Here is a 20,311-nt window from a genome sequence, read left to right as displayed (position 1 = left end):
CTGACTCATGGAGGCTGACGGAACAAGAGTATGGAGGCTGACAAGTCCCGGGATCTGCAGCATGATTCAGCAAGCTGGAGACCCAGAAGAGCCAAGGGGTGGTTTCAGTCCAAAGCCTGGCAGACTTTAGGCGCAGAAAAAAAAAAAAAAAACAAACCTGTATTTCAGTTCAAGTCAGAAAGCAGGAAAAGCCAGTGTCCCAGTCCAAAGGTAGGAGGAAGTTGGGGGAGGGTCAGCCTTTTTGTTCTATTCAGGCCTTCAACTGATTGGGTGAGGCCCACTCACGTTAAGGAAAGCAAATCTGTTTTACACAGTCTGATTTAAATGTTAATCTCACCCAGAAACACCCAGAATATTGCTGACCAAATACCTGGGCACCCCATGGCCCAGTGAGGTAGACACATAAAATTAACCATCACAGATACTGAGAAGTTGGGCCAGAGGGTGGGAGGAGACCCTAGCGGGTGCCTCCCAAGGAGATAGCCCTCAGCTGTACAGCGTCCTGCTAGGATAGTGCAGAACTTGAGGAGTGCAAGCACCACGACCCACTCTAGCTGGTTTAACTAGACAAGACATCATTAAAGCATGTAGGTAACTCACAGAAGTTCTGGGAGGACCAGGCTGGGCAGCCAGAACAGTGCCTAAGCCAGATGGCAAGACTGAGCCCAGGATGCCCTGTCCCCCTCCTGCACTGAGACAGGGCGGCTTCCACTGCTGGCCCCAACCCACAGGCACCCTCCTCTGGCCAGAAAAAGCACCTGCGTTTTTACGTTGCTGTCTTCTAAATCAGAACCCAGCATGAGGACATCAGATTAGCAGAGCCCAAGTGTCCCTCCTTAGCACCAGGGAGGCTGGGAAACCAAGTTTCTGGCATCTGCCTTTGGCTGAATGTGTGATGTGGGAACATAGTCAAGTAGAGAAGGCTGTTCAGAAGATGCCTTTGTCTTCCCCACACTACGCATCCCACCAGCCTCCCTTCAGTTCTCGTCTCTTCCAGAAGCATCCCTCATTGAACTCGATAAACCGTAATCATCAGGGCCAGTATTCGTGCAGGACTTTGCACAGCCAGCGTTCTCTGATCCAGTTAACAGAACGCTCACAGGCACCCCCTCGTAAGTCCTCTCCTGTCACCCCTATGTCACCTCTGCCTCCACAGAGCTTTTGGGCCTGTCCTCGCTGTTTTTGTTTGTCAACTCCAGACCTTATTGGTCTCTTCTTTGCTATATTTTTTCCTCTGCCTTACCCAGCTTCGTCCTTTTTGCTCTCTGGCACATGGGTTGGCCTGACCTCCCCCACAGCCCCCAAAACTCTAAACTTCTTAAAAACAGAAGCCGTCTCTTTTTTCTTCTATTTTTAATCTCTGACAGTGCCTAATACCTGCTACACATACAGTTGCTGATCAGTAAATATTTTCTGATTATTGCAGCGCGTTAGCTGTCTGAATTAATGTTTTTCAAAGGAATGTCGGTAGTGTCTGTTTAAAGCAGTAGTGACTAGGAAATAAATGGAATAACAGCCAACAACAACAACAAAAAACCAGGGATATTTAATCCGTGTACCAGATGATATCTGGAAATGTCTGTCAGTGTTACTGACTCATTCAGCATACATACCGGTTGCCTACTGTGTGCCAGACATGGAACACATGATTGAACAAGAAGAGAAGCAGACAACATAGCTCTCTCAAAGCTGGCATTCTGGAAGAGTCAGGCAGTTAATAAGCACGTAAGTTATAGAAACGTGATAGAATTGCTGAGTGTCATGCATAAAAGAAAAAGCAAAGCAGGACAGTATCAGAAGCACAGGGTGGGGTTGGGATCGGGGTTTTAGATAGAACGGTAGGAGGGGCACCTGGGTGGCTCAGTTGGTGAAGCGTCCAACTTTGGCTCAGGTCATGATCTCCAGGTTCGTGGGTTTGAGCCCAGCGTTGGGCTCTGTGCTGACAGCTCAGAGCCTGGAGCCTGCTTCAGATTCTGTGTCTCCCTCCTTGTCTGCCCCTCTCCTGCTCATGCTCTGTCTCTCTCTGTCTCTCAAAAATAAACAAACGTAAAAAAAAAAAAGTACAGAGGATGGATGATATATTTTTTAAAAAATACAGTCATGGGGCGCTTGGGTGGCTCAGTTGGTTCAGCGTCCAACTTCGGCTCAGATCATGATCTCATGGCTCATGGGATTGAGCCCTGAGTCGAGCTCTGTGTTGACAGCTCAGAGCCTGGAGCCTGCTTCAGATTCTGTGTCTCCCTCCTTCTCTGCCCCTCCCCTGCTCATGCTCTGTCTCTGTCTCTCAGCAATAAATAAATGTTAAGAAAAAAAATTTAGATACAAAGGTAGGAATTGTTAAAAAAAAATTGCTTGAGGCAAGCAGAGAAACCTGAATATTTGCTGAGTATAAGGTGATACAAAGAGGTTGTTATATGAATTGGGTATGATAATGGCATTTTGGTTACTTTTAAAGCCCTTATCTGTGGTAAACTGAAATATTTACAGGGAAATAATGTGACCTAATGCAACTGGGATTTGCTTCAGAATGTTGGTTTTTTGCTTTTAATGTTTTTTTTTTTATTATTATTTTTGAGAGGCTGAGCAGGGGAGGGGCAGAGAGAGAGGAAGGCACAGAATCCCAGGCAGGCTCCAGGCTCTGAGCTGTCAGTGCAGAGCCCAACACGGGGCTCGAACTCACGGACCGCGAGATCATGACCTGAGCCGAAGTCGGACGCTTAACCAACTGAGCCACCCAGACACCCCTGCTTCAGAATGTTTGAGCAGAAAAAGAAAAGAAAGGAAAAAATTGAGTTGGGAGAATAGATAAAACAAGAATGGTAGAAAGTTGGTGTTCGAAACTTTATCAGTGCAGAGGGTTTCCTCAATACTGTTATATTTTTCTATATTGTTCTCTATACTGTTCTAAAATTTCCATATTAAAAGTTAGAAAAAATAAGTGGTGGTCGGTAAAGGCCTCGTTCAAGAGGTGACATGTAAGCAGACTAAGCTGACGAGGACGTGAGGGAGCCAGATGCACGGAAGGGTGTTGGGGAAGAGTATACCAAGCATAGAAACATTCAGCACAAAGCATGCTCCCAGAACCCTAGCCTCCTTGTTGTTCCTTGAATGGGGGGCCACGTAGGAAATGAGGGCTGGGAGATCTTGGGGGGCAGGATAGAGAACACAGAGCCTTTTAAGTCACTGTAAGGACTTCAAGTGCAGGTCAAACCCAAGAGCATTCAAGGGGCTGCTCCAGAGTCACGCTCAGATATATTTTCTTCGTCGAACCATTCAGGTGCCTTCAGGTCTTTGCTCAGATTGAGACTATACTGCATGATCAGTACCGTCTAGTAGAACCATCTGTGATGCTGGAAATTCTCTGTCTGTGCCAGCCAGTGTGGCATTCCCCCTGCCCACCTGGGGCCAGAGAGTACTTGAAATGTGCCTGGTGTGACCCAGCAGCTCCATTTCGGATTGAGTTTTATTTGGGTTCGTTGAAACTTGAATTTAGATGCCCACATGTGGCTGTGGCCCCGCCTCGGACAGTGCAGTGTTAGGAGGTGGCTGGCTGCACACCAGCATTTCCCTCCACGCTGGTTTTTATTCGGTTCCAGCAGCCAGGCCGTTCTCACCTCAGGGCATTTGCTCCCCTGCCTGCACCTTTCCCTGGGTGCTTCCTGTGTGTCCTTCCCACCTGATCTTATACAACCCCTCCTAAAAGGCCTTCCAGTTTAGTAATCGGGTAGCTCGGCAGGATCCATAAACTCCCACTGGCCAACGGAGGTAACAGAGTTCATCTTAATACATAGTTAGGTTTGGGCCCTTTATAGTGTCTTCTTTTAACTTGCAAAATGAGAATAGTTTCAGTAAATAGTGCCTCACCTAGTCGCTAAGATCACTCCGTTGGTGGGAACAATTTTGTTTGCTGTTGAATGGATAACCTAATTCCAGATGTTACTCTAGAAAAATGATACCCCAGTAGTCTGTAATAATCACCCAACCATACTAACATTTCCCCTCATCCTGTCACACCAAAAGTAGCAACTAAATGATCTCTTTCAAAGTAGATAATTGCAGAACATAAAGTAGGCTTCTCTAAATTGGAAGAAATTCCAATCGTAGAATCGAAGACGTCGATTATAGTAAAACTCCCTCCTCTGTTGATTCATGAGTTGGTTAGCTTTGTCCAACTCTTATCTGCTCTTGCGAAGCAGCCAACAGTGAAGAGAGAGCAGAAACCTTGTAATCCCAATTGTTAGTAAATGTTTCATGACCATAAAGTTCCAGAAATCGTCACTGCCACCCTACAAAGCCACCCTTCCACTCGCCCTGTTCCAGGGGATTTCTGCTCTGTGAGTATTAATGAAAGCAGAGTTAATTTACATTATAACTTCGCATGCCACCTGGGGACCTAAGGAGTTGAGTTAAATAAGAAAACACGTGTGTGTCATACATCCCGAACATCCTGCATTCAGATAACTGGTAAGATTGGAGGGGATTAACTCATCATATTTTGCGATGTCCTATCCTGGTTTTCCATGATGTTGATTTTATCCCTCTTTGGACATTAGTTCTCTCCCTAGATCAAGTAGCCAAGTTCAGTTTCTGTAGCATTTATCTTTTCCTGTCTACTAGGTTTCGAGAGATTACTTTTTTTAATGTTTATGTTTGAGGGAGAGACAGAACACGAACGGAGGAGGAGCAGAGAGGAAGAGAAAGAGACAGAATCCGAAGCAGGCTCCAGGCTCTGAGCTATCAGCACAGAGCCCGATTCGGGGCTTGATCTCAGGAACCATGAGATCGTGACCTGAGCTGAAGGTGGACGCTTAGCTGACTGAGCCACCCAGGCACCCCTTGAGAGATCTCTAATACGTAGGCCCAGTATTCTCTAGCTGTTCTTTGTGGTCATCTAGTCAAGAAATATGTTAAGTTATTCCGTGAAAAAAAATGGTGATTAACTGAATTCAGAAGGTCCCTTTGGTATCATAAGATTGTTTGGCAAACTACCAAGGCAGAGGTCCTTGAACCAAAAGACGTTCTTCTCAGTTTGGTTGCCACAGCGGAGGTAGGGCTTTGGGTGTAAAGTTACCACCCCCTGAGAAGGATGCCTCAGCCCTGCACTTTGTTTTATCCCTTTCTCCCCTCCAGCTCCCTTCTCTGTGCCCCGGCCTGGCCCCCACTGGACACTCTGACCGAGTGCTTTCAAGCACAGTGATGGGAATAACGTAATGGTAACTGCTGTGTTTACACTTGCTCCATCCGGTGTCACGCTGAATGCTTCCACCTCTGTGTTGACATATGTGTTGCTCTCACCTCCGCTTTACAGAGGAAGAAACAGACCTGGTGAGGATAAGTACCTTGCCCAGGGTCTCATGGCCAGAACCGGGTGGAGCTGAGATTCTAACCTGGCACGGGAAATTGCAGTGGAGCTCTGGAGTGTATGCCCCGGGGGGGCAGTTCCCACACAGGGCCAGCTCAGAAGCGACTCCCTCCCCTCGGCGTCCGGCAGGCCACTGAGCCCGACTGCCGTGGTCCTGCACACATGAGCCTCCCTGCACACCCGGAGAGTCCTTGCTCGTCCTTGCCCCCACCTCTTTATCCCAAGGCTTCGATAGGGCTTTCAGGTCTGAGGCAGCTCGAAATGTGTGGCAGGGAGGGGCTGTGTGTGTGTCAGTGGACTTATGTCACCGAGCACCAGCCACTCATTACACACCCAGGCGTAAAGGGCTCCCTGGAGCAGGATTCACCTCTGATTCTTCTGGAGTACTGTGCTGGTGTCTTGTAATCGATGCAGCCCACCTCATCTCCTCCTGGGTTATTACGGAGGCCCCTTAACTGCACACTCCGTCTCCAGTCCTGCCTCTTCCCCGATGCATCGTTTACCTAGAGTCTGATGTTTCTAAACCAAATTTAATTCCCACTCCCCTGTTTAAAAACCTGTGTAACTTCTCATTGCCCTTGGGGTCAAGAGTGAGCCTTTTACGTCCCTTCTGAAGCCCTGAGTGGTCTGGCCCCTCCTCGCCTCTCCAAACTTATCTCTTACTGGGCCTCATGCCCCTCCCGCTGTCTGTCATCTTGCAGAACCTATTCATGTTTCTCCAGAAAGCATGGTTTTTCTCTTGCCTCTGAGCCTTTGCACATGCTGTTCCAGCAGTGCCCCCCTTTGTGCCTGTACCACACGTCATAGCACTTGCTTGTCTACTCACTTTTATTCACCACTGTGACTTGCACAATTACTCACAGTGCTAGGCACAGAGTCGCAGCTCAACAAACCTCTCTTGCATGAATGAATGAAAATCATTCCATTTTAGGTTTTTAACGGGAGTCTGGATCTGGATACCCCCCCACCTCGTTCATGATCTGGGTTTGCCAGTATTGCTAACTCAAGTTCCTCTATCTTTTCAAATGTTTACTTCTTATTTTTTTCTGCTTGTAAGTTTCTCCTTTCCCATTCTTCAGGCCCTCCTGTTTAAGACACTTTGGAGTGCTTTTCCGTCTAGTCTTCTTGCCCGCCAGCACAGCGATCCTGGGTGGCTCCCATCCACGTTCAGCAGGATTGTTGAAGACTCTGGGTGCAGCTCTTTCAGACCGCAGGGTCCTTCTGTAGCAGCCCCAGCCCTGTTTGAGCCCTGTTTGCCAGCAACCCTGGGAAGGATAGAAAGAGTATTGTGTTTGTCACGCAATGTCTTAAAGGGATAGGATTTTTCTCTCAGTGATTTGTTGGTGTGAGCAGGGAGGAGCGAAGAGGAAGGCAGTCTGTGACTTGCATTGGCGGGGCGGGGAGGGAGGAGATCATGGAAAGTAACAAAGGATCTCTACCAAGAAAGTGTTCCCTGGTTACAAGGACTCATATTGTGGATGTCGATCTAGATTTTCCGAGTGCGGCCCACCTTCCACACTCCCCAGCGAGGGCAGGATCGTTGTCGAGGTGGCCCAGGTAAATAGCAGTTGTTCTTTGTTGCCTTTTCCTTATTCCAGAGGTTACACTGAAAGTCCACGTCAGTGATGCCAGCACCCACCAGCCCGTCCCAGATGCGCTCATCGAGATTTTCACCAACCAGGTCTCCATTGCCTCTGGCACCTCGGGCACGGATGGCGTCGCTTTCATCAAGTTCCAGTATAAGCTGGGCAGTCAGCTGATCGTCACCGCCACGAAGCATGCCTATGTGCCAAACTCTGCCCCGTGGAAGCCAATCCGATTACCTGGTAAGGTTGTCCCGGCCTTTCTGCGAAGCAGAACTTGTGGTCCGGGCTCATGCAGGAGTCAGGCACACAAGCCATTTTGAAAATAGGGGTTGACGTCAGAGACTCTTAAATATAGAGAACAAACTGAGGGTTGATGGGGGAGTGGGGGAGAGGGGAAAATGGGTGATGGGCACTGAGGGGGCACTTGTTGGGATGAGCACTGGGTGTTGTACGTAAGCGATAAACCACGGGAATCTACCCCAAAAACCAAGAGCACACTTTACGCACTGTATATTAGCCAACTTGACAATAAATTATATTAGACAGAAAGAAAGAAAGAAAGAAAGAAAGAAAGAAAGAAAGAAAGAAAGAAAGAAAGAAGAAGAAGAAGAAGAAGGAAGGAAGGAAGGAAGGAAGGAAGGAAGGAAGGAAGGAAGGAGAGAGAAAGAAAGAAAAGAAAGAAAGAAAGAAAGAAAGAAAGAAAGAAAGAAAGAAAGAAAGAAAGAAAAAGAAAATGATTGCTCTCTACTGCCAAAAATAAAAAAAAAGAAAGAAAGAAAATAGGGGTTTAGTCTCTGCTTTACTTTTTGGTCCTCTGATGGGAAGGGAAAGTAGGGTCCTGTATGAAGGAGGTGGGAGCTCTCACTCAATTTACACACACAATGGAAGCGAAAACCGTAGAGTTTCTCCGCATTTCCCCAGCGTCCTGTTGTGTACCTTGTTGGTGATAACTGACAGGATGACATTGGGGCAGTGTTCTGGAAGGGAGCTTCAAGGGGCCCAAGAGCCACGCTGGCCAAAGAGGCAGGGGGTGATCGTTCTCTTTTCCTCCTTCTCACCTGCTAAGGGAAAACACACTCCTCTGTGTTTCCTCAATGCTCTTGCTCACGTCCAGCACTTCTGATCACCAGCCGTGTGGCGGATTTTCCATACATCAAGCAGTTCTCAGATTCTCAGATGCCCACTGGGCGTCCTACGGTTGAGCTCAGTTCTGACTCTGTCTACCTGGGGACAGCATCAGATCCCACAGGTTAAGGGCTCAGTCCCACGTGACTGTCCCACTTCAGATGCCAGTCATAAGTCCCAAGATGTCACCTGTGCTTCTGACCTGTAGCTCAGAGGTTCCCCAGCCCCTCCTCGGGTTTGACTGATTGGCTGGAGCGGCTCACAGAACTCAGGGAAAACAGTTGTTAAAAAACAGAAGTCAGCCAAGTAAACTTGAAGGTCTGTTTGGCTTTATTAAGTGATTCATCAGTCAGGCAGCATTCATCCAGCAAGTAGAGGGGAGCTTCAAGGAGTTGCACAAAACAGGGGGCACCTGTGTGGCTCAGTCAGCTGAGCGTCCAGTTTCGGCTCAGGTCATGATCTCACGGTTCATGAGTTCGAGCCCTTCTTCGGGCTCGCTGCTGCCATCGCGGATGCTTCAGATCCTCTGTCTCCCTCTCTCTCTGCCCCACCCCCACCAGCACTCTCTATCTCAAAAATAAACATTTTTTTAAAAAGCAGCTAACATATGTAAACTACCTTACAGTGCCTAAAACACAGTAGAGGCTCAATAAATAGCACAGTGACTGGCAAAATACCAATGTCAGTGCTCATCTCTGTGCCACCACACCACTGGACGCACATTCCATCAGGGTCCCCATTGCCTCTGGGGACACATCTCATACAGCCCTGGCATCTGCCCTCATACACAAAGTTCTCTGTAGTTGAGTTTACATTTATTAAGTACCTACTATGTGCCATGGAACTCCCCTGGCCACTGAGGATATAGATCTAAAGACACAGAACTTGCCCCTACGGAGTTTATGACTTAGTTTGAGAGTTATGTAGTCAGCCACAGAAGTCATTCCCATCTAAGGAGATGTTTGTGTGTATATGTGTGTAGGGCACCTGGGGAGGACTGGTCATCCTAGGTGAGGGAATGAAGACTTCCTGGAGGGGGCAGGAGGGAAGCTGAGTCTGGAGGGTGAAGAGATATTAGTATCAGAAGGTGCTGTCAAAAACACACAGGTTCCAGGACTCACCCATTCAGTCTGGGGACATTGATCCAAAAGTCTGCATTTTAACAAGTAACTCCCCACCCCCAGATACTTAGAGATAAAAGCGTTCACTAAAGTCGGGGACCACTTCTTTGTGAGCTACGGAAAGCAGCTCACAGCTATTTGATATAGATACAACTGAGGAGATAGATCATTTGGAAAAATCTTAGAGAAAGGGGGATAAACCTTTAAAGAAATATTTAGCAGGCAAAATGCAGAAAGCCTCCGAGAACAGATGGGAGAGAGTTAAGGGAAAGGACAAAACAGAATTGTAAGTTGGATCTCGCGTTTCTAGCTGGTGACGGAACAGATAGAACAGATGGGCAATGGGGTTGAGAAACCCACCACTCTGTGCTTCCTTAAAGTTGACTCAATTGATGTAGTAAGTTCAAAGAAGCTCCCTTCTTCTTCCCCACTCCCCTGTGCTTGGGGCTTTCCCCTGGCTTGGGGCTCAGGCAGAGGTAGATGCAGGTGATGGTGGGGGTGGGGGAGATGGGAGGGAAGGAATGAATGTTGGGGTCATAGTTGATGAGTTCAGTGCAGGGGAGATTGGATTTGGGCTGCCTCTTGGACACAAGGGCATTCAGCCTTTAGCTTGAAATGATTTGAGGGCGCTCAAGGGGTTTGGAGGTAGAGGTGTGGTTTGGGGGTCACTAGCATCATGGAGGTCGGAACCGTGACCTCCCCGAAGTATGGGGAGCAGGCCTGGGACAGAACCCAGAGAAAGCCCCCAAAATAGGAAGATGGTCTTTACTGGATAATATATGAAGAAAGTGTTTGACCACCTCCATTTTTCACACTGAGAAATCACTGGAGACAAGGGAAGGTTAAATGGTATCCAGACACCACAGCTCAACCTTTGCTGGGAGAGGAGCTGCACAGAGTAACAGCAGTTTGTTCTGTAAAGTCACACGGGCACTGGGTTAGTCGATACTGAGCCATTGCCTCTAGGGAAAATTCAGGGTTAGGGTCCTGTGAGCCTCCTGTCATAACATTTTCATCAGCTGAGCAATATATCACCTTGGTTTATGTGCGTTCGGGGGTGTTTAAAGACACGTTATTTAATATGTACTGTTGGTTCATAAACATGGAACTCCTGGCCAACAGCTCCATAACTCATGCTTGAACAAAGCTTATCTAACATATATTTTTCCCATGAGCACCTCCCAGCCTTCCTACAGTTAGGAACACTAGACAGCACGTCAGCGCTGTGCCTGGGGGCTGTTTTAAACAGCAAAATCCTGAAAAGAAGCACAGGAATGTGAAAAACTTGGCACTAAATAGATCAGCAGAGGACGCTTACAGTATGAGAGCTGAAAGGAAAAAGTGGAGCATTGCCTTGTCCGACCTCAGCTGAGAATGTGTGCATCCAAGACTCAAATTTTTGACCCCTCTGTACTTGCACGGAGAAAGCATCATGAGGGCGCCTGGGTGGCTCAGTCAGTTAAGCCTCCGACTTTGGCTCAGGTCGTGATCTCGTGGTTTGTGAGTTCGAGCCCCACGTCGGGCTGTCTGCTGTCAGCACAGAGCCCGCTTGGAATCCTCTGTCTCCCTCTCTCTCTGCCTCTCCCCTGCTCAAGTTCTCTCTCTTTCTCTCTCAAAAATAAACAAACATAAAAAAGTTTAAAAAAATTAAAAAGAAAGCATCATGAGGATTGATTTGGGGGGTCACAAATGAATTTTATCAAGTAGGCACATTCGCAAACCCCAAATCCACAAATAATGAACATTCAATGTACGTTAATTACATTTGTTTTGACTTTGTTAACATGATCAGACTTTAATTGCATTTGTTTTGACTTTGTTAATATGATTCTTGGAGAAAAAGCAACGATTTCTATAATCTCCATATTCTTACATGAGTGAAATAATGGGAATTATGAGGTTTAATTGGAAGAGATGGGAACTAGGCATGACACCTGGGTTCCTGCCCCACCCACCCCCAGCTGCCTCACATATGGGAGCCCATCATGGCTTTGGGGGCCCGTCAATGGCTTTCTGAGCCCACGTTCCTTATTTCTAAAACTATATTGATTAGACTAAATAATTTTCAAGGACCCACCATGTCTTTGATTATTTTCTCTGTTTGCCTCATTAACATAATAAAGATACTCTTAACTAGAATCTGACAGAAAAGCTGACCAAACCTTGGACTTGTCCATTGTGAGAGCAGAGAAAACTTTTGTTGTCATGCATGCTTTTGGAGGTCAAGAGAGCACTGTTGAGGGTACCTGGGTGGCTCAGTCCGTTGAGTATCCGACTCTTGATTTCGGCTTAGGTCATGATCCCAGGGCTGTGGGATCAAGGCCCGCATCAGACTCTGCACTGAGCATGGAGCCTGCTTGAGGTTCTCTCTCTCTCCCCCTCTGCCCTTCTCCCCTGTGTGTGTGTGTGCTCTCTTTCTCTCTAAAATAGTAAATAAATAAATGTTTTTTTAATGTAAAAAGATAACACTGTCGATATTGCAGATAACTGGACAAGGAATAGAGAAAAGTAGGAAGCCTCCTGGTTTTGTTTGCATGTGCACCCTTGAGAGATTTTGGAATGGATTTCTTTTTTCATCCTTGACAATGGTTCCTGGAGAATGTGTTGGTTTTGCGCTTTCAAGGAAGGAGGTGTAGATTGGAGGGGGAAGCCCAGCATAAGGAGAGCACCCTTTACCTTGGCAAGCAGGTGAAACAAATTCACCTGTATAAAATGAGTCCATCAACTAAAGACTGTAAGCCCACATCTGAATTATTTCCATCTCCATAGCCGTTGCTTCACCAGACCTCAGACCCAGTTCATTTGCCCCCTCAAATGACCCTCTATGTTACCGAGCATTCATGTCTTAAAAATTTGTACATGCAGATATGTATATGTGTGTGTATATATACATATATATGTATACATTACATATATATATTTACATACGTGCATATGTAGAATTGTGTCAATTTGCTGTCCTCGGGATAAAGTTTAGACCCTCCTCCCCTAGCTGCGTCTCCCTTACACATCTCATGGTCTAGACACCTAGGCAGTTTGTCAACTCTCCTTGTGACTCCTTTTGAATCTGACATTTTGCCCGCTCTGTATTTGTCCACACTGTTATTCCTTTACTGATGTTTTCTTGGCAACCTCGTCTTATGTCTTCCTGGCTGTTTTCTGCTCCATGAAGTCTTCCTGACTCTTCCAGGTAGAGTTAGATGTTCCTCTCTCTCTACTTACCAAAAACCAAACATCTACCTGGTGTGATAAGAACCCCCAGACATCAGTCAGCATCTCTTCTATAACGGGGGTCCAAGAGTCGTTCTTCCACCTCCTACCCTCCGGGGCACTCGGTCGATTTGAGGTGGGCAGTCCCTTCCTTCCTGCTCCAGGAGGCCCCTGTGGTGTCCCTCTTGCCATGCAGCACACTCAGCTACAAGAGACCGTTTTTCTGTCCTCCAGAAAATAAGGTTTGAGAAAGGTTGCTGGAGCAGATGCCTTATGTATGGAAGTACCAAATGTTTCAGGTTAGAAGTGTTTACAGAACACCCCACAATGGTCACGCACACCTTGAGAGACCGCAGGGCCCAGGACATACCCCTCAGGATGTGCGTGAACTCTCCAATGGGACAGGGCGGCCCATGCAGGCAGCATCACGGCAATGACCCTTTCTTCTGGGCCATTAGGTACCCAGTGCCATTGGCCGAAGGGGTCATTGTTAAAGAAGGTCAAGTGTACCTTTGAAGTGGTTGCAGAGGATTTACCCAAATTAGGACTCCCCACTTTAGTCCTGGCTCATACGCGTTCCCTGGTCTCCCATCCCCCAACCTGGTGTGGATTTTTCTCCCAACTTTGAACCCCTAAGATGAATTCTTTAATTTCTTACTTTTTTTTGTTTTTGAATTTTAAGTCATAATTCATATACCATGAAATTCACCATTTTGAAGTGTGCAGTTCACAAGATGATACAACCAACACCACTGACTAATCCCAGAATATTTTCTGTACCCCTGAAAAAAAAGCCCAGACCCATTACAGGTGACTCACTGTTACCCACTCCGCCCAGGCCCTGGCAACCACTGATCTCTCTGTCTCTATGGTTGACCTATTCTGAACATGGAAGATAAATGTATCTCTACAATATGTAGCCTTTTGTGTCTGGCATCTTTATTTCTTTTAAACGTTTATTTATTTATTTTGAGACAGAGAGTGCATGCATGAGTAAGGGAGGGGTGGAGAGAGGGAGAGAGAGAATCCCAATCAGGCTCCGCACTATCAGCACAAAGTGCCATACAGAGCTTGGTGCCCTGAACCGTGAGCACATGACCTGAGCCACAATCAACAGTCGGGACGCTCAACCAGCTGAGCTACCCAGGCGCCACGCTTCTGGGATCTTTCACTTCACATAATGTTTTTATGGTCCATCCGTGTTGTAGTGTGAATCAGTACATTTTTCCTTTTCGTGAATGAATAATGTTCCATTATATGGATGGACCACATTTATTTATCCTGTTCATCGGTTGGCAGATTTGGGGGTGTTTCCACTTGTTGGCTGTTATCACTCATGCTGCCATGAACGTTCATGTGTAAGTTCTTATGCAAACATATATTCTCAGTTCTCTTGGGTCTATACCTACGAGTGGAATTGCTGGGTCATATGGTAACTCTTTGTGTGATATTTTGAGAAACCACCAGATTGTTTCCACAGCACCAAGATGCATTCTATTTTTTTTAATGTTTTATTTATTCTTGAGAGAGAGCATCAGTGGGGGAGGGGCAGAGAGAGAGGGGGACAGAGGATCTGAAACTGTCAGCACAGAGCCCCAAATGGGACTTGAACTCACCATGCTCGAGATCATGACCTGAGCTGAAGTCAGTTGCCCAACCGACTGAGCCACCCAGGCGCTCCCCCAGGCACCCCCCTCCCAGGTGCATCCTTATTGTTGCTCACGGCACCGGCCAGCTTCCACTCATTGTGCAGCTGCTTCTGTGTCCCAGTTCTCTTCAAATGTAGAACCTTGCAGGTAGGGACTACCTCCAGCATTGATCTGTTGTCCGTGTCCAGCACTGGACCTCATATAAAATGACAGCTAGATAAGTTGACTGTAGAGGGTATATAAAAAGAGAGATCATGTCCAGGGTCAGCTCACTGGTCCCCCCTGGCACTATTAAGAGCCATAGGTGCTAAATAATGGATATTCTTAGCACTTGATGTTTCTGGTCCCTGATAATTTCCCAGAAACTCACTTTACCTCTCTAGACCTTGCTTTCCTCATCTTTAAACTTGGACTGGATAAAGTCCAGGGCAGGGGTCTCTGAATTTGAGTCTGTGTCGCATAGCAGTGGAGGACAGACTCCAGAGTTCCAGTCCTGCGCTCAGTATTTACCAGCTGTGGGATCTTGCACAAGTTAATTCCTTATCTATAAACCTGTTTCCTTACCTGTCAAATGGACGAGTTAATATCTATTTCATAGGGGTGCCTGGGTGGCTCAGTTGGTTAAGCATCTGACTTCAGCTCAAGTCATGATCTGGCAGTTCGTGAGTTTGAGCCCCACATCAGTCTCTGTGCTGACAGCTCAGAATCTGGAGCCTGCTTCGGATTCTGTGTCTCCCTCTTTCTCTGCCCCTCCCCCGCTTGTGCTGTGTCTCTCTCAAAAATAAATAAACACTAAATAAAATTTTTTTTTTTATTTTTTATTTTCAATATATGAAATTTATTGTCAAATTGGTTTCCATACAACACCCAGTGCTCATCCCAAAAGGTGCCCTCCTCAATACCCATCACCCACCCTCCCCTCCCTCCCACCCCCCATAAATAAAAATTTTTTTTAAGAAAAATAATATCTATTTTACAGGGTTGAGATTTAAATAAATTACCAAAATTAAAGCCCTTAGAATAATGTCTGACATGTTACTAAGGGTTCAGTGACCTTAATGAGTATTATTATTCCATAATACATTTATTTTTTTCTCTTGGATTCATATTCTATCCAGAAACTTACAGGCTTTGTGAATTTTGTAGTTAGAAGTCCAGGTCCTTAAGCAAGAATTTTTAAAATGGCACAAGTTCTCTCATCTTATTACTTACCAGAATAGGGAGTAATGTTCTCCTACCACATGGCATATGTTAACCTAAGCACATATTTTTAAAGTATTTTTTTAAAGTTAATACCTAACTTTATATATTTTCCATTCATATAATGTGTAATTTAATATACTCCTAATGTGAAGGGGCGCCTGGGTGGCTCGGTCGGTTAAGCGTCCGACTTCAGCTCAGGTCATGATCTCGCAGTTCGTGGGTTCAAGCCCCGTGTCGGGCTCTGCACTAACAGCACCAAACCTGCTTGGGATTCTCTCTCTCCTTCTCTCTCTCTCTCTGCCCCTCCCCACCTCTCAAAATAAATAAATAAACTTTAATGGATATGTGAGGAGATTCAGAATCTTTACTAAAAAATTCTGGTGAATAAAAACTAGTTGACCATCGTAGCGTAAGCAGTTTTTATATTGGAGATTGCAGTATTCCCGTGGCAATTGGAAAGCCTCTTGCTAATCAGACTTAAATGAAAAAAAAAGTTTCCTTTCTCTCTACTCACAACACTCTGACACCAAATGAATGGGGCTTTTTCTCAAACCAACCAGTTCTCCGACTCTGGATGCCACCTGGGTGTCCTACAATTCAGTTCAGTTCTAACCTTAACTACCCAGAGCTAGTGCAGACCCTACAGGTTAAGGTCTCAGACCCAAAAGACTGTCCCCCACCAGTCCCCCAGCTTCAGACACAACTCCCATGGTGTCGCCTGTGCTTCTGGCAACTGGCTATGGATCAGGGGTGTCTACAATCCCTTCTCGGGTTCAGTAATTTACTATAATGGCTCACAGAACTCAGGGAAACATTTATTTACATTGGCCAGTTTATCCTAAGGGATATCATAAAGGATACAGAGGAACTGCCAGATGAAGAGGTGTACAGATGAGGTCTGGAAGGGTCCCGAGCATGGCTGACAGCTTCTGTCCCCGTGGAGTTGAGCCGTGCCACCCTCCTGGCACATAGATGCGTACACTATACGCATATGGAAACTCCCCAAACCCTGTACTTTTGGAATTTTCACGGAGGCTTCACCATGTAGGCATGATTGATTATGAACTTAATATCTAGCCCCTCTCCTCTCCCTAGAGGATGGAGAGGTGGGGCTGAAAGTTCCAAGTTTCTAATTACAGCTTGGTCTTTCTGGTGACCAACCTCCATCCAGGAGCCCACCCAGACTCGTGTCATTAGAACAAAAGATGCTCCTACCACCCAGGAAATTATAAGGGATTTAGGAGCTCTGTCAGGAACCAGGAGCAGAAATCAAGTATGTATTTCTTATTATGTCACAATACTAAAAATCCGTATTGTTGACTGATTTGAAATCAGAATAGTAAGAATGCAGAGTCCCCAAAAATTGGAGTGGGCATTTTGATTTAAATGTCAGAATTCCCTTATGTCCATTTTTATTTCTGCAGTATTTTCTTCACTGAGCCTGGGCCTGCTTCCAGAACGATCTGCAACTCTAATGGTGTATGAAGATGTTGTCCAAATAGTCTCAGGATTCCAAGGTATGTTGAATATTGAAAAAGAAAAGAGACTAACTTTTGGGCCAGCCACTAAAATCCTATTATAAGACAGCTTCTTTTCAGATGGTGATGGCAGTAAATTTACCCAGAGCTGGATACTATGCATGTTGTCCTATGAGTGCACAAACACACTTGAATTTTGGTTAAACTCTCCCCTGGCTGTGATCTTGTTTGTTTTAAGGCCAGCCTTCAACTGGGTGAGAGAAAAGAAAGGGCTTCACCACTCTGTCCATACCACATCTCTCTTTCTTCTCCAAAGCTGAGAATATTCACCTCATGAGTTCAGAGCACAGGACCCCGTCTGAGCATCACTGAAGAAAGGTTCATAAATATTCAAGGAGGTAGAGTTTCAGTCTTGCTCAGTGAAAAGGATCTGGAGATCTGTTGCATAATAATGTACTTCACACTCCCAAACTTAAAAATGGATAAGATGGTAAATTAAATAGTATGTGCTTTTTAACACAATAAAACAACCCCCCCTTAAAAAACAAAGGAAGAAGTGTTCAAGAGTGGCCTTTTTCTCTGTCTTGTCCCTCATTGTCTTAACCCCTCTGGTATGTGGTTGTGCATCAGAATGTGCCCTTATACCTTCTAACTTCTCTTGCAGAGAAACTAGTACAGAAGACTTCAGAGGGATTTCCCTGAGTTGGTGGTGGGGTTAGAATTGGGAAGAACGCTGATGTCAAACGTATTTGTGCCAAAGTCAGTTTCTTTCTCTAAAGCATGGGCTAGAGAGCGCTATTTCCTGGCTCTCAACGTTCCATCGGATTAATTTTTTTGTTTGCTTCATTTTAATACCATTTGACAGAAATCATTCTCTACCTCACCACATTCCGGTGCCATTTGCAAATTAGGTGACCCCATTTATTCCTTTTTTGAGTGGCTGTGGAGACCCTGCAGAAGTGAGCATGCAGCCGTTATAATCAACATATAACACTGTATTCCTTTTAGGCATACAGCATAATAATTCGAATTATGTGTATATTGCAAAATGATCGACACTGTAAGCCTAGTTAACACCCGTCACCACGTGTAGCTACAAATCTTTTTTTCTTGTGACGAGAACTTTTAAGATCTACCCTCTCAGCAACTTTCAAATATACACTACAGTGTTATTAACTATAGTGACCATGCGGTACATGACATCCCCAGGACTTATTTATCTTATAACTGGAAATTTGTACCTCTTGAGACCCTTCACCCATTTTCCCCCAACATCCCACCTCCGGCAGCCACCGATCTATTCTGTTTCTATGAGTTCGGCTTTTTTAGATTCCACGTAGAAGGGAGACCATGCAGTGTCTGTGCTTCTCTGTCTGGCTTGTGTCACTTTGCATAATGCCCTCCAGGTTCAACCATGTTGTCACAAATGGCAGAATTTCCTTCTTTTTTCTGACTGAATAATATTCCACTGTAGATCACTTTTATGCATCCATTTATCCATTGATGGACACTTAGGTTGCTTCCACACCTTGGCTCTTGTAAATGATGCTGCAGTGAACATGGCGGGGTGGGGGGAAGTGACTGGGGGTTTCTCGAAATGAGGGAATGATTATGCTTCCTTCTCATGTTCTTCACTAAGAGAGGAATCGTTAGTGTCCTGCTCTCGTTTCGACTGGACTACGTTCTGATAAAGACCGAAATGATCTTTATCACAATTTTGGTCTTTATCAGAATGCAGCCCAGTGGAAGATGATAGCAAGAGGTGAAAGCTTGTAATTAATGTCCTGGGTACAGACAGGCTGCGATCACCCATTTACGTCAAGATTACGTCTGTTGATTAGGATGTTCTGAGTATAATTTAGAGCTGACTTCAGCTCTTCAAATATCAAATGGAAACTATGAAGCACCTGAACCAGGCTTCCTGAAGCCTTGCCACTCTGCATTTCCAGAGGACGGGCACACACTTTGCATTTCCTCAGACCCAGCCTGGTTGGGACCCTGCTTCTTCTAATCGGGGCTGTTGTTGCTGTGCCGTGTGCCCATGTGGCAGGGGACTGGCACAGAGCAATTAAATGCTGTCACGGCAGCCGTATATTATTTTCGTTTTAGATATGCCTTAAGACCCATTTTTTCACAGAGAGGGAGACAAACCATAAGAGAGTCTTTTTCATTTTTATTTATTTTTGAGAAAGAGAGAGAGAGAGAGACAGAGCATGAGCCGGGGAGGGGCAGAGAGAGAGAGAGATGGAATCCGAAGCAGGCTCCAGGCTCTGAGCTGTCAGCACAGAGCCCGACGCGGGGCTCAAACTCACGAACTGTGAGATCATGACCTGAGCCGAAGTTGGATGCTTAACCAGCTGAGCCCCCAGGCACCCAAGAGACTCTTGAATATAGAGAACAAACTGAGGGTTGCTGGAGGAGAGGTTGGTGGGGGGATGGGCTAAATGGGTGATGGACATTGCGGACACTTGTTGGGATGAGCATTGGGTAAGTGATGTGGTGAATCACTAAATTGTACTCCCAAAACCAGTATTATGCTATAGAACTCACTTGGATTTAAATAAATCTAAAAAAGACCCATTTTTATCTTTCGCAGCCTTGCGTGTTTTGATTTTTTAATTTAAAAAACTGACCACCGGGGCACCTGGGTGGCTCAGTTGGTTAAGTGTCAGACCCTTGATTTCGGCTCAGGTCATGATCTCACTGTTGGTGAATTTAAGGCCCGTGTCAGGCTCTGCTCTAACAGTGCAGAGCCTGCCTGAGATTCTCTCTCCCTCTCTCTGCCCCTCCCCTGCTCTCATGCTCTCTCTCAAAATAAATACACTTAAAAAAAAAAGTTTAACTTATAGGGATCTTTGGTAGTAGCTAATGGATTATGGTGTTCCTCAAGGAAATATATTTGGACACTCTGCACTCTAAGAAAAAAAACACAACTGACCCATGTCATATTTTACACGTTGTTCTAAAGGCCACAGCCACCATAATTTTCATCACCTGCTCTTTCTCTTAATTGGCCCCTCCCCTACCTTTTCCTCAGAGTTAGTCTTCATTTCCTCTCTTACTAGCTGTACTCATTCTTTGTTCCACTTTTCTTCTGCTTACGGTGAATTGCTCATCCTTTTCCTGAGATGTTGGCCCACCAACACACCCTTTGCTAGAAAGTTCTCAAGTAGCCAGGCTGCTGGGCTTCTGCGGTGTGGACCTGCCAGTGGGCCTTGAGAGATGGAGAGGAGAGGCACCTAGGTGGCTCAGTCGGTTAAGCGTCCAACTTTTGATTTCAGCTCAGGTCATGATCTCACAGTTTGTGAGTTTGAGCCCTGCATCGGGCTCTGTGCTGACAGCGCTGAGCCTGCTTGTGATTCTCTCTCTCTCTTCTCTCTCTCTCTCTCTCTCTCTGCCCCTCCCTGCTTGCGCTCCCTCACTGTCAAAATAAGTAAATAAAATAAAAAGTAAACGGTAAATAAATAAATGGAGAAGAGCCAGGCTGCGAGGTACAGACCAGAAAGGGACCTTGTCCAATAGAGCCCAACTCCCCACCGCCTTCCCCAGCCCTCACCCTGTGTCCTCTGGGCACCAG

The 20,311-nt window shown here is 45.9% G+C and overlaps 1 protein-coding gene across 5 annotated transcripts in view; it reads left to right on the top strand.

Annotated features, from left to right (window-relative positions):
• FAM171A1 (family with sequence similarity 171 member A1) overlaps positions 1–20,311 on the top strand; it is a 158,895-nt gene that overhangs the window by 63,525 nt on the left and 75,059 nt on the right. For all 5 annotated transcript variants that reach the window (XM_053225335.1, XM_053225334.1, XM_053225337.1 and 2 more), the window contains exons 2-3: positions 6,961–7,188; positions 16,681–16,773. In XM_053225335.1, coding sequence (XP_053081310.1) covers positions 6,961–7,188; positions 16,681–16,773 — 321 coding nt within the window. The remainder of the gene's footprint in view (positions 1–6,960; positions 7,189–16,680; positions 16,774–20,311) is intronic.

This window comes from Acinonyx jubatus, chromosome B4 (assembly GCF_027475565.1).
Source record: "Acinonyx jubatus isolate Ajub_Pintada_27869175 chromosome B4, VMU_Ajub_asm_v1.0, whole genome shotgun sequence".
Lineage (NCBI taxonomy): Eukaryota > Metazoa > Chordata > Mammalia > Carnivora > Felidae > Acinonyx > Acinonyx jubatus.
Note: the sequence above shows the minus strand (reverse complement) of the source record. Positions and strands in the feature narration are given on the sequence as shown.